Here is a 15,489-nt window from a genome sequence, read left to right on the forward strand (position 1 = left end):
CGGGCCTCGGCCGCCGGGCGGAACCCCGGCGCTGCCGCTCCCGTGGGCGGCACGGCCCTTCCGCCGCGACGCACCGCTCGCCCGGGCGGAGGCCGCGCCGATTGGCTGGGAGGGCCCGCGGGTGCCGCTGCTATTGGTCCCTGCGCCGAGGGGGCGGGGCGAGCGGCGGGCGCTCAGGGAGGCAAGATGGCGGTGCAGGCGGTGCACCTGGAGGCGGACGCGTTCTTGGTGTGCCTGAACCACGCGCTGAGCACCGAGAAGGAGGAGGTCATGGGCCTCTGCATCGGAGAGGTACCGCCCGCGGAGGGGCGGCCCCGGGGAGGGGCGGGTGGCGGCGCTGCCTCTGCGGGTCGTGGCCCGCGCGGGGCCGTAGGACGGCGGGGCGCGGGCCGTGACCGCCGGCACCGCGCACGGAGCGGCCCCGGCGCCCCTCTCGTCTGCAGCGCCGGCAGCCGCCAGCGCGTCGGTGAGCTCTGAGAGAGTCGGAGCTGAGTCAGGAAAGCTTCCTATGGCCAGAGCCCTGCGGTGCGCACCTGTGCCCCGTGGTGCTCAGAGCTGGCGGCCGTGCCCTGCGGGCTGTGCTTTCTCCAGCAGAGCAATCACCGATTTCCTCTCTGTGTCATTAGGTGGACACCAGCCGAATCGTCCACATCCACTCTGTGATAATCCTGCGGCGCTCGGACAAGAGGAAAGACCGTGTGGAGATCTCACCGGAGCAGCTTTCAGCTGCTTCCACTGAAGCAGAGATATCCTTCAGCAAGACAGCAGCAGCTCGCCAGTGAAGTGCTTTACCTCGGAGCTCTTCCCATGGGCTGTATTTTAGGCCTGCAGTTGGCTTGAGGCTGTCAGCTGCTCCCTCCGGCAGCTGCTGTGCTGGCTGTGGGCTGTTGCCTTTCCCTGGAGTCTTTGTTGGTTCCAGTCCTTGCAGTGGAGCTGTGTTATAAGTTTTTTATCCTTGTTTTATCTTTAGTTACAGGTAGAACTGCAGTGTGTTTATGGAGGGGGGTGGCAGTTCAGCAGGGAGGCTGAGTGGAAGAGGAAAGGTCAGCAAGGCTCCAGCTGCTGCACTGGGGAGCCTCTTCCCTACACACACTCAGTGGTGCTGCTTTGGACAGCTGCTGAAACGTTGTTTGCTGCCACATGCAAACAAAATCCAGTTGCTTCTGCAGCTGTGACTCCTGATGGTGCTGGGGAAGAGGCTCCCATCAGCTCCCTGCTCTGTTTCTTACCGCTCCTCTGAAGGGATCTGGAATTCTGTTGACTCATAGGAAGCCCTTTTAAAACTCTGCTGTTTTTCCTTGTACATACAGCCCTTCCCTTTGTTATCCCAAAAACTCCTTGACCCCCACACAGGTTGGCTGAGATGACAGGACGTCCCATGAGGGTGGTGGGCTGGTACCACTCCCACCCCCACATCACCGTGTGGCCATCACACGTCGGTAAGAGCAGCCCTGGGCTCTGGGGGAAACCCCAGCTGCTGGTCCTGGCACTGGAGCTCCAGAGCCACACATTCCAAGAGCTCTGGGTCTGAAACGTTCCCTGATTGTCTGGGTGGGCTGCAGGGGCCCCTGCCAGTGTAGCTCCATTCCCATGTGTGCTCTCCAAGGACTCAGACGTGATCCAGGAGTCACAGATCAGCCACTGCTGGTACTGCTGTTCTTCCAGATGGAAAAAACAGACCTTGGGTGTGGGGAACAGCAAAAAAGCTGTGGGGATCCTGGGCCTGCTGTGATGATTTCTGATATCTGTGAGTGTTGATGCATAGGTGAAAACTTTCATAAAAGAAGTACCTGCGTACCTTATATGTATTGGACTTCCTGGTGATCTGTGGCAGCAGGCTGGCTGTGAGATAATTTCTTGGCTTTGTGAGCTCAACTTCTATTTTTAAGATTTGCTATTTAATTACATTTTAAATTGGATGAAGTTCTTTATTTAAACTCAACTCACCCAGAATGAGGATATAAACATAATGTTTGTGACATTTGTTACCAGATTCCAGATCACCCTTCAGAAGGTGCAGATCATTTCCCAGTGCTGCAGGTGAGCAGGGCAGCTCTCACTCATTTCTGTCCCTGCAGATGTCCGCACACAGGCCATGTATCAGATGATGGACCAAGGGTTTGTAGGGCTGATCTTTTCCTGCTTCATTGAGGACAAGAACACCAAGGTAGGCAACTTAAAAATGGCAACAAACCCTCCAGGGGCTCATGAGAAACATCAGGGCAGAACTGAAGTCCTTGGGTGCAGCTTGCAAGGGCAGAGCTGTGCTGGGAGCACATGGAAAGCACGGTGGGAGTGGTTTGTATTGTGCTCTCAAGGACAGGAGAACAAGTGATTCTTGCTCTGAGCTGCCCAGGGGGCTGCAGCAGCAGCTGCAAAGTGCTCTGAAATGGGCTCTTCCCTCAGGTGTCCAGCACACACAGCTCTGCCCCTCTTCCAGCCTCTCCAGGAGGTTTGGCTGTCATGTGTGATAAGCTGACAGTCAGGTCTAGGCTGTCCCAGCAGCTGCTGCTTTTTTCATCATTAAAGGGTTTATCAATGTATGCTTTAAGCACCTCCAGCAAGCAAATCACAGCAAAACATCTGGAATTCTATTGAAAGCTTCCTAAAGGAATGTGTCTTTGCTTTGCCCTTTAGATGTTTTTTGCCTTTGGAATCTGACTTTCTGCTGTCTCTCTTAGACAGGCAGAATTCTCTATACCTGTTTCCAGTCTGTTCAGGCCCAGAAGAGCTCAGAGTGAGTACAGAATATTATGTCTGATTGTATTTTGTCTTGTCTCTCCTTTCTCTGGGTTGTCTCTAGTAAGTGGCTTCTCAGCCTGTTGTGAGGAGCAAATGTACAGAGATGCCTGCACAGGGTCTCCTGATTTCTGCTCCTGCAGGCTGCTGGAAGAGAATCTAAAGTTTAGGAGTGATTCTTTTATCCTAGATAATTTATTCACTTAAGATTTGAGGTCAGGGTGTGGATTTGTGCTGCAATTCGTTGTGTAGCACCACCTTTTTGCTTCCAGCTCTAGAGTTTGAGCCTGGGGCCACAGGCTCTGGACACAAATTCCGGCCCTTTTCCATGGGAAACAGAACTCACCAGCCCAGGTTCCTGATGTCACTTTGCAGGAGGTGCTTGGCACTGCCAGGGCTGGCGGAGTCTGAGGTGGGGGCAGCTTGGGTCTGGGACACATCCTGTGCCCTTCGGAATTTTAGGAGGCTGCTGCCCACTCAGAGCCAGAGGCCTCAGGTTTGCACCTTACAATTCAAACTCAAACTCAAGACAAGTATGTGGATATAAAATGCTTCCCTTTGCCTGTCAGCTCCAGCATATTTCCCAAAAGTGGATGTGCAGCACTGCCAGGCCTTGGACAGACTGCTGTAAGGTTGTAGGAGTCAGTTTTTTGTTTGCTGCTTTTAATTACATCTCATAACCTTCCAGATATGAAAGGATTGAAATTCCCATTCATGTTGTCCCCCATGAAACCATTGGGAAGGTCTGTCTGGAGTCAGCTGTGGAGCTGCCCAAGATCCTTTGCCAAGAAGAACAGGATGCCTACAGGAGAATTCACAGGTAACAGCCCTGGGGCTCTGCCCCTCTCCAAGGCTTTTTTGCTGGCACGTTCTACTGTTGCTATTACTAAGACAACCAAAGCTTAGCAAAGCTGTAGAAATTAAGAAGGATTAGCAGCTCCTGTGCTTCTGTAGAACTGAGCCTGGGGTTAGCAGCAGAATTTTGGGGTTTTGTGATCATGAGTTGTTATCCTTGTGAATGTGCAGGGCTTCAGCAGATGAAGATGTTTAGGTGTACCTGTGATCTGGTTAGTAATTTGTGGGCAGCTGGTTTTACAGCCTGTGTTTAATACACAGTTCCCTGCTGTTTTGTCTCTAACCTGCTTTCTTTTCCTTCCCTTAGCCTCACCCATCTTGACTCTGTAACCAAGATCCATAATGGCTCAGGTAAGGATTCCTTTCTTGCACATGCTGCTCTCAGGATCAAAATGATGGAATCTTGTTACACAGGAACAGAATTATAACTAGGAACTGAAAATAAAAACTTCAAAGGCCGTAAAACACCTTAATCCTGGGTGAATCATGAATGTTGTATCCTTCAGGCTTTGTAGAATTGGTTAAAATTATGGAAGACTTTGGGATTGTTTGGGGGTTTAGGGCTTGGTTTGTTTAGGTTATTTTTTATGTTGGAACAGGAAATGGGATTTGGGATTTGTTGAGTGTTAAAGCAGTGTCTTGTTGTATTGCACTAAATAGTTTATTCAGTTGTTGTTCTGCACTGGGTTTTGTATTTTGCACTGAACAGTATGTTTGTATTTCCCTCCCCTCGAAGCCCCAGTGGTGGTGGTTTCTCCCTGGTCCATTCCTCCCCTCCCCGCCTCCTCACTTGTATCCCATTGGCTGTGGCCCCTCTCCCCCACCCCCCTTCCCCTGGGTTTAAAATCTCCCCCAGCGAGACCCTCGACCTCTTTTCCTCTCTTTGCCTCCCTTGGACGTCCCTGGAGTGGTTCCACAATAAAGTGGGACTCTGGTCCCAAGAGGAAAGAGAGCCTCCAGTCTTTTACTTTTGTCCTTGTGAGACTGAGAGGGGGCGGGGGTCCAGAGCTAGCTGGATCAGACCCCACAGGCCCCGGGATCAATCCTACAGTGGCTGGCTGACCTGTATGTATACTTCCATCTCCTGGCATGGTATAGGTGTTACATGGGTGTGACATCTTTCCTTCTGCCACTGTGATGGGGTGAATCCTAATCCCATTTCTGTTCCAAGTTTATCACCCCATTGTTCATTCTCACATGTTTAGGAAATGAGGCATTCTGTGATACTTCTAAATTTAGAAATTAATTAGCATCAGTGATTAGCTGTATGCAGATTTTCATTGCAGAACTGTCATCCCTGTCTGGGTCACACTGAAATGGTGTTTGCCTGTTAGAAGCTGCTGGTTCAGACCTTCCTGTGTGGTTGCCATGGCCAGGATGCTGGAGGGTTTCCTTGGCTGGCTGTTGGCTTTGGGGGTGTTGTAGCACACCGAGTCTTGTGTGTGTTGTCCTGGCATGATGTGTTGTTGCTCTTTGCAGTGTTCACAAAGAACCTCTGCAGCCAAATGTCTGCCATCAGTGGGCCCCTGCTGCAGTGGCTCGAGGACAGACTGGAGCAGAACAAACAGCGCGTGCAGGAGCTGCAGCAGGAGAAGGAGCAGCTGCTGGAGGAACTTGCTGCTTTAGAGTGAGAAGGAAATGCAAGACCCTTCAGGAAAGTGACATGAAAAAGGCTTCAAAACTACACCAGGCTGAAGGGTGGCCCTGCATTGCCTCAGTAGAGGCACTGGCTGTGCCTCTTCTCTTGCAGAAAAGAGCACAGCTCCAGGATCAGGACTTTACCTGCCCCAGCTTGGTGCAAAGCAATGCTGTGTCTGCAGTTGCTGCACTTGTGGCTCAGTGGTGGGGCTGGGCAGCACCTGAAGACTCCTGTTCTGGAGAGCACACACCTAGGGAACCTGTTGTTTCTCCCTCTATGTTTTGACAGAAGTCCTACTGCTTTACATTCCAGGAACATGAGGGTTACAGGGGAAAATTCGTGTGTTCCTGCTGTCATATCGATGCTGCCAAATTCTGCCTTCTCTTAGTAGTTTCAGTTGACTGTGATCTTATACCTAGTAATGTTCTGGATCACTGGTCATTCATCCAGGCAGGTTAAGAAATAGGAGGGAAGCTTGGGAACAGACCTGGAAGATCTTTGACATAAGATCTGTGTTTAGCATATGTCAAACCAAATAAAGAATTCCAAAGCTGGAGCTGTTGGGAGTAAAAATTGAATGCTACCAAGTGCCAGTGTCTGCATTTTTTGGTCAGTCTGTATTCTCTTACTCCATGTAATGCTGGTGTGTGCTCAGCACTGAGGTTCTCTAGAAAATGAACTGTTTCAATGAGCTGGCTCAGTGAGAGGACTGTGGTTCCTTCCCAGAGGGAAGAAGGTTAAGATGCTAGGCGGAGAACTCATAGATATACTAGTCTGACATTCTTCCATGCTGAACTTAACTGCAGAAGTTTCCCAAGACTGGAATGAAATAGCTGTTGTTGAATTAATCCCTTTAAATGTTTTTGCTGTTCATTTCACAGTATCCCCCATCATGTACATCCTCCTGTGTGTTCTGTCTTCTGAGCATAGGATGGGACAGTTACAGTGACAGAGCTGAGGAAGAGGCACTCCGTGCCAGTGACAGCCAGTATTGATTAGCAGTTGTAAAGTGCTGTCAGATGTGGAAGCCTCATAACCCCATTGCTTTGTCAGACTTGACTTTTCACTCTACGTTTCTACTGGCAAACACCCTAAGAGTAGAACTTCTTGAAGTATATTGCTCAGTACTGTTTTCTTTTTCCTTAGAAGTGCTGTGGATAATCAGTTATTAATCAGTCTTTGAACAGTCAGTGATTTGTACTGTTGTTTTTGCTGTTGGTTTCTATTTCCAATGCTGTCTACCTTCATCGTTGCTGGAGAAGGGCGGGTGGTGTGTCAGTGGCCCCAGGCTTCCTGAGGGCTCTTGGGAGATAACCCAGCAGCCCTGGGCCTCCTGGAATGGGGATCCTTGGATTGTAATCCCAATGACCAAAGGATGTTAATGACTGTGCTGATCCGCAGCCAGGAGAGCTGGGCTGGTACCAGGGTTCTGTATTCCTACACAGCCGTGATGAAACTGAAACAAAGCAGCCTGGTTCATTGCAAGAGTTTGTATCCAACTGGCATTTATTGATTATCAAAATTATTAAACCCCTGAGCAATTTGCTTACAGAAGACACAAACACTATAACACTCATTCAGTTGCATTTTATATGAAAGACTTAAACCATGACAAGACCTTCTCATTCTTGGGGAAAGTGTTTGAATCTGCTTTCCCCAACCTGATCTTCTGCATGTATTTTAGTTTCTATGAAATCTCAGTGACAGAAGTACACTACTTACTGAGGGCTAAAGGGCTTTGGAGAAATTCATTTAAGGCATCATCTACCTACCACTTAACAAAAACAGCCAAGGATCTCTCAGGAAAGTCTACATGGGAGAAAATCTGAACCCATGTTGAAGACCAACTCGGGTATATGCCCCTTTTCGTGCCTTGGAGTCATTCAGAGTCAGAGGACTTGGACTGGTGGGCCTGGACTATTTTGCCTCTGGCAATCCCAGCCCAATGCACACAGAGCAGTTCTTCAGCACACACACAGAGTCTACAGCCTATCAGCTGCCCAGACGAAACAGTAAATCCCTTACTCACTGGAGTCACTGAAGACATGCTATGTCTAAGTGCTGCTCAGAACTTTTACTACTCTCTATACAAAATTAAGTGGCACCAAAAAGGAGGCATACTGAGCTATTAAAAGGAATCTTCCAGCTTGGTTTTCAAAGCAAAATCAGCACTGAGTTTCTTCATGACCTCTGCATGACTCAGCCCATGCTGCTCTCTCTTAGCAAGTGCATAGTTTTCCTTCACATACTTGGCGAAGGGCGTGAGCTGTGTCCTGGCAGGGGTGCCCCCCCTGCCCGCGGGCTGCCGGAGGGCCAGCTGCCCCCCGCAGAAGGCGCACGCGAACCGCGCCGTGTCCAGCGACTGCGAGTGCCGCCCGATCCTGAAAGGCAAAGCGAGCACTTGGATTCCACAGGCCTCGTGGGAAAGGGCCCCTTTCTCTGCTGCTCAGGTCAGATGACTAAGGCAGTATTTTAGAACAATACATTACACAGTGGTACAATCAAATCTGTGTTACACTTCTCTACCCTGTGACTTTTTCCACTGCTTTTTCAGCTTGGTTCCTTCCTCTGTCTCTTTCTACTCTCAGACTACCAGTAGAAGTGCTACAACATTTCCAAGTACCTCCACAACCCATGTATCAATGGCCTCTTGGAGTTTCTCCTCAAAGACATGATTAACAAAAAAAAAAACCTTCTCAATGCTCTGTTGCATCTAAGCAACTACTGCATTGCACAGTCCTAATAAACACTTCAGAATATGTGAGGTGTTTCCTTCTAGTACTTCTGAGAGTTACACATACAATCCTGAGGTAAAAAAAAAAAAGATAAATGGTATAATTATTACAGGTTGCATCCTAGTGTCAATCCTTCCCATCACAGGTGCTGCTCACATCTGTGAGGTTGCAGTTATAATTTCAAGTCATCAAGACTTTAAGCTGGAAGCTTCCTCGAGTAGTTTCATCTAATCACTGTGAAATATTCTGTACCCAGTTTTTAATGAGGGTTTGTTCCTTCAAAGCTTAGGTATGTATCTCTTAATGCTTCCCAAAGACCTTCCCTCATCACCACTGGTCCTCAGGTGACGTTTCTGCCTTTCCTGACCTCTGAACTAGAACTGAAACCACCTCGAAACAAATGTGAAATCACATACTGAGGTTCTGTGGGCGCTAGAAAACATCAGAGTAAGAAATTGCTTAACTATTTACCCTGACTTCTAGGAGGCTGCCAAGTTAGAAAGTTGATACGCAGTCATATGCAAGAAGAAAACATTACTCACGTAGCTTTGCAGCGAACACACTCATAGGTGAATTTGTAATTAATCTCATAGCTGTGACACCGTGTCACCACTGGCAGTTCTGGATGAATTACAGCTGATTTGTTGGCATAGAACCTCCAGAACCGCCCGTGTCCATCCCGAATGCCGTTGATGAGCCAGGTGGCTGCATGGCAAACCTCATGGATCAGCGTGTCCCGAAGGCGATCTTGAGGTAAAGCAAACAAGACAAACATCAGTCAGGTGTGGGGAAGAACAAGCTCACCTTTGGTCACTGCTTTTGGCCTCTGACACTCATTCAGTATTAAGATTCAAGTATTATTTTGAAGGTTAAAACCGCCAATGTCTTGATAAGATAAAATGCTCCAAAACAAGGTTTTACTTAGAGCATTTCCAGTTTTTGATCAGCCCCAATTCTGCATCCTCGTTACTCCCCCATACACCTAATCTGCTTAGGGTTTTTTGTTTGGTTGCTAAAGCTGCCCCACCCCTGCAAGTATTTAAGGCCAGGCTGGGCAGAGCTTGGAGAAACCTGTTCTAGTGGAAGGTGTCCCTGCCCATGGCAGGGAGTTGGTACAAGATGGTTTTTAAGATCCCTTTCCATCCAAACCATTTGGTGATTCATTTTCCCATATTGGGAGGGGATGAGGGACAAATAACAATCATAGCACCACATAACAGAACTTAATTTGGCACTGACCTGTCTTTATTCCAGCTTTAAATACTACCAACAAGGTGTCTTGCTGTGATGGAAGAAGTCAGATTTTAGACTGCCATTACACCACAGAATTAAGAGTCTAACACCTAGCCTGTAGGTCTTCAAATCATTAAGAAATAAAAACAATACTGCAGTTAGTGTGACTCCATCTGATCTCACATTTTGTACATTTGCCCAGCCTCTCAAAAGGGCTGTGGAATGTGAATAAATCCATACATGTATTTATTTACACAAGATAATATAAAATTTCAAAGCAGGCTCCAGTTACAGATCTCTTAAGCATCAGATTTATGCTTTTATCTCTAAAACTTGCTTCCTCAAAGAATCCACACACTCTTTCTTAGACCTACCTGCAGAGTCACAGACTTTCTCAGAGAGTTCAATGCGAGCGTAACGCTTCCCTTCAGGGCCTTCCCTCTGCCCCGTTACACAATACCCCGCTGTTTTTCTCATTTTCTTATTCCAGATTATCACCATGTTCTCTGGTAACTGAAAAACAAAACAGTGCATGTCATTTTCCCTCCCCTACCTCTTCTCTTACCTTCTGGACCTCTGACTCCCCCTTGTATTTAGTGCAAAGCCAGTCCAGGATGTCTCTGTTACGTGCCCTTAACACCTAAGATGCCAACTCCCCTCCATGGCCTCTTATTCCCACCATCAGTTTTTCTGTAACCAACAATGGGAGTTTCACAATGCAGGGTGAGACAGAAGTCCTTAGTTCCTTCTATTTTATCTCCAAGTACAGGGCTAAAGCACTGAGCACTAAGATATTCTGCTCCAGCAATAATGAGTCTGTTCAGCTCAGTTTTATGTGAAATCATGACCTCAGCCTATCAGCTCATCACTATTTTATCATCTGCATAAAAACCACTTTCCTTTCTGGGGGAAACCCCATTGGAATTACTGAGAGCAGTACCCCTCCTTTCAAGGACATTTCTCTCCAGAGGGGAGTCCCCAGTATACCAGATGATGATCCCAGGTCAAGACAGCAGTCCTCTGCAAGTGAACTTTAAATCTGAAACACAGCTTGTAGCTTTATGCTCACCCTAAACCACCTTTTTAATCTGTTCCAGAAAGGCAAACATGAACATCCGATAGGAAGGAACACAGATTACGTGCAGCATTTCCACTACAGCTGGGAAAGCAAAGCCAAACAGAAAACTGCTGCATCATGGTGGTGACAAACCCCTTCTGAAGAAATTGTGTGGACTAATTCAAACATAACTTCTACAATCTAAAGAGGATAAAGAGCAATCACATCAAAAAGTGAGGAGCAACATATTAGCCAGCATTTTAAATGGTAGTTTTGTTTTGAAACCAACCTTCTGCTCAAAGATAGTACTATTAAACAGTCTGTAGAGCTTCTGGGTCAGCTCTTCTTTATTTTTCTTGAAATACTTCACATAGTGGGAGGCTGGATTTGAAAGATCTTGCAAGAAACAGCCAGGCACTGAACATACCCTGATCCTGCAAGAAAAGCCATTAAGCAGTTTGCTAAAGTACAGAGATATGGAAAAACAAAGGGAAAGTAATGGACACTTGAAAGCAAATAAAGATCTCAGGGATGCTTCAAGTGGCATAAACCTCTCCTGATTCTTTCCACCAGCTTGCCCTCATGAGGCACATGGTTGTCTTCTTACCCCTCTGAGGGCATGAAGGGCCAGAGCTGTTTCAACAGTCCTGCAGTTACTTCATTAATTCACAAAATTAGATTATGAGGACTCCCATGTAGGAAAAGAGACTCAGATTTTGTGACACAGTGAGCCACAACTACACCAAAATTTAATCAATATATGAACAGCTCTAACATGATCATCACAATAAAGGTATGTTTTCAGAAACAGAGAAAGACAGTACAGGAATGCTCAGGGATTACTTCAGGAGAAGCAGATACTTCACCAGGATTACTAACTCCAATGCTGCAGGCATTGTGACCTTTTAAATTCTCACCTTTAAAGGTATCATTTAAAGGTTTGGTATTGTATACACCACTAAAAATGATTAAAGGAAACAGCACATGGCTAGGAGGCATAATAAGGGCAGCTATTAGAAATGAAAAATGCATTATTTTGAAAAGCCAAACTTGCATCCACTTATAGAAAAAGAAACATGAATTCTCCAAGTTATAATGATACAGATTAAAAAAATCAATACACTCTCGTTTAAAAGGCATGAATTACTAATAGAATCAGTTTTGACAGCTTTTCAGAGGTAAGCAGCTGGATATATATAATCTGTAGAGCCACCACATGCTGTAAAAGACAAGAAATAGCAAGAGAGGTAACATTTACAAAGAAGATTTGACATTTGTCAGATTTGTCATCAATTCCCCTAGGCAGAGATCATGTACATCCTCCCTGTCATACTGGAGACTGAAAACTCTGGTTTCCAGCGACTCAACCATGAACAAATGCTAAATTAGTAGAAGTTCTAGGTAGCAGAGGAATCACATTATCCTATGCAAAATTATTAGCATCTCTTTGTCCATCTGTAATTGTCCTAGAACATAGGAAAAATGAAGAAACACTCACCTTTTCTCTGTCTTTGCTGACTGTGAGCAACTGACTGAGTCATTCCCAGGAATTCTTGCAGGAGTCGTTATCATGGAAGGTGTTTCTTGAAGTGAAATGGATTTTGGCTTTGGTGTTTTGACTGTCTCCCCTTTCACGGGCTGTGCATCTTTGCAGGGTGGCTTGATGTTTTCTAGTCCAACAGAAGAGTCACAGGATTACACAGCGCACATTAAAAAAAGAAATCACAGAATCATTAGAAACCATCGGAAGGACCCACCAGATTTGCTTTCAGAATAATTTTAAAAACTGAAAGTGCCTACAATGATAAAAACAAGCAATATTGAAAAATTTACATCTTGATAGCACAAGTTGACTTTTCTGAATACTCAGAGGAGTAATTTTTGATTGCACCAAAATCCTTTGCAAGGTGCTGGGGCTGCACCTCAGAGGCTGATGCCACACAAGTGGAAAGAACCACTGCATGTTAGCTTGGGACTGCTCACCTGTTGTGCTTGGCTGAAGGACAGTTCTGCTTGTGCTTAAGACTGGTTTACGGGGTAGACTTCGCTTCTTTATCCGTTCCATTAAAGATCCAAAACTGTCATCTGAGCTCTCCGATTCCACCCCTGCACCATGTCCTAGTGCCACAGTTGGCAACTTATTTTCTGTATTTTCACAGCTTCTTTCTTTCCTTCTAACAAGCAAATCTGGACTGCCTTTGGAAACTGAGTCTTTCTGGTTTTGTGGAGGTGAAAGATTGATGCACTTCTGACTCTCTTTCAAGTCTTTCACTCCATCTTTTTGGAGGTTATGCCATGGACTGTCTACAAAGACAGAATCTTCAGTGTCACTTGAAGAGTCTGGATACTGCAATTCTTGGCAGCAAGTGTTTCTCTTTCCAGGAGTCATCAGCTTTTTCAATGTCTGAAGATCTTTCTGTGCTGCAGTTCAAAAGAAAGAGCCTGAAGTTTTGGGAGCTGCATTTAGGAGACGGGCCTTTGTCTTAACACAGAAGAAATCCCTTGAAAGATAGGAAAACACAAAGAACAGTAAAGCATCTTTTTTTAATTATAGATGATTGCTTACCACTCTTGGTTGTACTCTTTTTCACTTTCAAGTCCAAGAAGAAATCATCCGAGTCATCAATGAAGTCTTTCAAACTGAAAGGCAAAAAAAAGCTGATTTTGTGGAATAAAGGTAGGAGTAAATAGAAAAACAAAGCAGTAAGTGTGCCTTACTAAAACAGCATTTTACATTTGCCCTGAACATAACTGAAGATTTAACAGGTCTATCTGCACTCTCTCCTAGACTGGCCTATGAATCAATACAGTTTTAGATTGTTTTCCTCTATTCTGATTAAATATGTAAAATATAAATATTATACAGAACACTAAAATGTGAACACAGAAAATTCATTAATGACAGCACCCACCTTGCATCTGCCTTTTTAGAAACAGACTTGGGAGTTTTCAGTCTAGCTAAAACTGAAACAAAAAAAGATTAATTAAGAACAAGGTTCTGTATTCTCTTGTTATGCATTTTTAAGTTTGCAACTAGTAAAAATTTGGTATAAAGTATTAAGAAAAAACCCTAATCATATTAATATATAATTTCAACTCAATTCCTCAAAGCTGGCAGCAGTTTCTAGTCTCTGGAGACTAAAAGGGAAGCAAGTGATAGGGAACAGACAAAACTGAGGCAGCATGAAAAATACAATGCAAGGCAAAAAGACTGAAACTTGAGGCAATTCAAGAAGACTCCCTGTGGCACTGAAACCAAGATTGCACTGCAAGGAGAGAAATACTGTGTAGCACAAGCAGTGAAAGAAATGAAGCATATAAAAATGCTTCAGTATAATTAGACAAAAATGTGTAATTTTTCTTACTTCTCCATAGCAAACTAACGTGTCATTACTTACACATCTCAAATTCGTCATCACTGCTGGAAGAGAAGTACAGGGCACTGCTGCTAAAATGAAATGCAGAAGTTTAGGTCACAGCAGGATCTGCACCTCCACTGGTCTGAAACCCCCATGAACACCGAGAACCAAATATACATTGGGAAAAACACTTGAAGTCCCAAACAGGCTGAATTATTTTAACTCTTTATAGAAAGCTTGTTTCTTGTTTTACACATGGTCTGTGATCTGTCAGAGAAGTGTGTTATAGTAAGCCTGAAGCCTCAACCCATGCACTGATGAATCAGAGGCTGCTTTTACATAAAATGCACTTTAACAGAGCTGCCATGAATATTTAGCAAAATGCAGCAGCTGTCATACAGCTATTTCAAGAGGCAGGATGGAGGCATTACCACCTGGACTGCTATGCCCATGCAAATGTAGACAGCCCACAACACCCTTACCAAGTTATTTATTTCATTTTATGAGAACATGAACCAAACATTAACAACTGCAAAAGTATGTTATGCAGCTGCTTAAAAAGAAGGAAGACAGCTTTTGTAAGATGGACATTACTTAAACCTTGAAGACTGCAATTTTGAAACACACTCATACCCTACTAATCACCATAAACCAAACGATGGTGTAATCTCAAATTATAAATCAATATCTATAATACATACTACATGCAATGTAGTATGTTGTATTTATATATACACACACACTGTATGTGTGTATATATATATATATGTATATATATGTGTGAAAAATGCATATTTTATTATTGGCTTTTCGCAATTGTTACAATGAATATTATATGTGTAATGTTGGAAAGTTATGCTTTATTAATTATCTTAAGTAGTATGTTAAATACAGTTTTAGGTTACAACATAATGTTAAAATAGAAACTCTCCGATTTGGATGTTACAAGCTTAAGCGAGAAGATGAGATAATCAAAAAGCTCTTCACACAGAGGTGACAGTGACTTGGGGCCCATGAAGAGCCACTGCCTCCTTATCAGAAAAGACAGTCTTCCACCTTCTCTCCGTCTGTTTGGAACCACCGGGATTAAGGAGAAGTTGACAAAAACCAGAAAAGTTCTTAATTTGCAAGGAATTTATGCATCATGTATGAGATATATGAATATGCAACAGGCTATTGCTTTTAAGGTTATTGCTTTGTTCACAAGGTATGCTTTTTGTGACTTAAGTGTCCAACAGCATCCCGGCGTCCGTAATTCTTTGCTTTATATTGTCTTGTAATCGTCCTAACTCTAAATTTTATTACTGCAATTGTATTAATATTTTTATAACCTTTTTCTTATTATTAAAATTTTACAAACCAAGTGACTGGCGTTTTTCACATATGCATACATATGTATACACACATATATATGTATACACACACATATATAAACAGCTATACATTTAAAAACTCTCTATGTTAATAATTTAATAAAAACAAGTCAGGACACAGGGCTCGGGCGCTGTTTCCCCTCACCTGCCACTCGGGCAGCCCTTGCTCGCTGCGGCGCCTCCGCCGGGGCTCCTGCGGCCCGAGGCCGAGGCCCCGCTCGGTGTCGCGGCCCGGGGCCGGGCCCGCCGCTCCCGGTCCGGCCGCTCCCGGTCCGGCGGTTCCCGGTCCGGCCGCTCCCGGTCCGGCCGCTCCCGGTCCGGCCGCTCCCGGTCCGGCAGTTCCCGGTCCGGCCGCTCCCGGTCCCGCCGTTCTGAGGCCGGGCCGGGCCCGGTTCCGAGCGCGCGGCCGCCGCGCGCCGCCGCTCCCGCCATGGCGCTCGAGCGGCCCGCGCGCTTCGCAGCGCCGCGCATGCGCACGGCGCAGCCCGCAATGCCGAAA

The 15,489-nt window shown here is 45.6% G+C and overlaps 2 protein-coding genes across 2 annotated transcripts; one reads left to right on the forward strand and one right to left on the reverse strand.

The window, feature by feature from the left end:
• Positions 1 to 168: 168 nt before the first annotated feature.
• On the forward strand, positions 169 to 5,816 carry BRCC3 (BRCA1/BRCA2-containing complex subunit 3). Its single transcript, XM_021534533.2, has 8 exons — positions 169 to 291; positions 627 to 746; positions 1,352 to 1,439; positions 2,079 to 2,167; positions 2,682 to 2,737; positions 3,428 to 3,559; positions 3,902 to 3,945; positions 5,074 to 5,816. The coding sequence occupies exons 1-8, from the start codon at positions 187 to 189 to the stop codon at positions 5,223 to 5,225; spliced, it is 786 nt and encodes a 261-aa protein (XP_021390208.1). The 5' UTR covers positions 169 to 186; the 3' UTR covers positions 5,226 to 5,816.
• A 905-nt stretch (positions 5,817 to 6,721) lies between these two features.
• Positions 6,722 to 15,422, reverse strand: GCNA (germ cell nuclear acidic peptidase). The gene is made up of 10 exons (XM_021534530.3): positions 15,136 to 15,422; positions 13,657 to 13,703; positions 13,171 to 13,222; positions 12,825 to 12,898; positions 12,242 to 12,679; positions 11,757 to 11,928; positions 10,548 to 10,692; positions 9,576 to 9,714; positions 8,511 to 8,715; positions 6,722 to 7,614 (listed from the first exon to the last, which is right to left on the reverse strand). Exons 1-10 carry the CDS (start codon positions 15,420 to 15,422, stop codon positions 7,362 to 7,364), a joined length of 1,812 nt encoding a protein of 603 aa, XP_021390205.3. The 3' UTR covers positions 6,722 to 7,361.
• Positions 15,423 to 15,489: the final 67 nt, after the last annotated feature.

The sequence above is a fragment of the Lonchura striata genome, chromosome 14 (genome assembly GCF_046129695.1).
Source record: "Lonchura striata isolate bLonStr1 chromosome 14, bLonStr1.mat, whole genome shotgun sequence".
Lineage (NCBI taxonomy): Eukaryota > Metazoa > Chordata > Aves > Passeriformes > Estrildidae > Lonchura > Lonchura striata.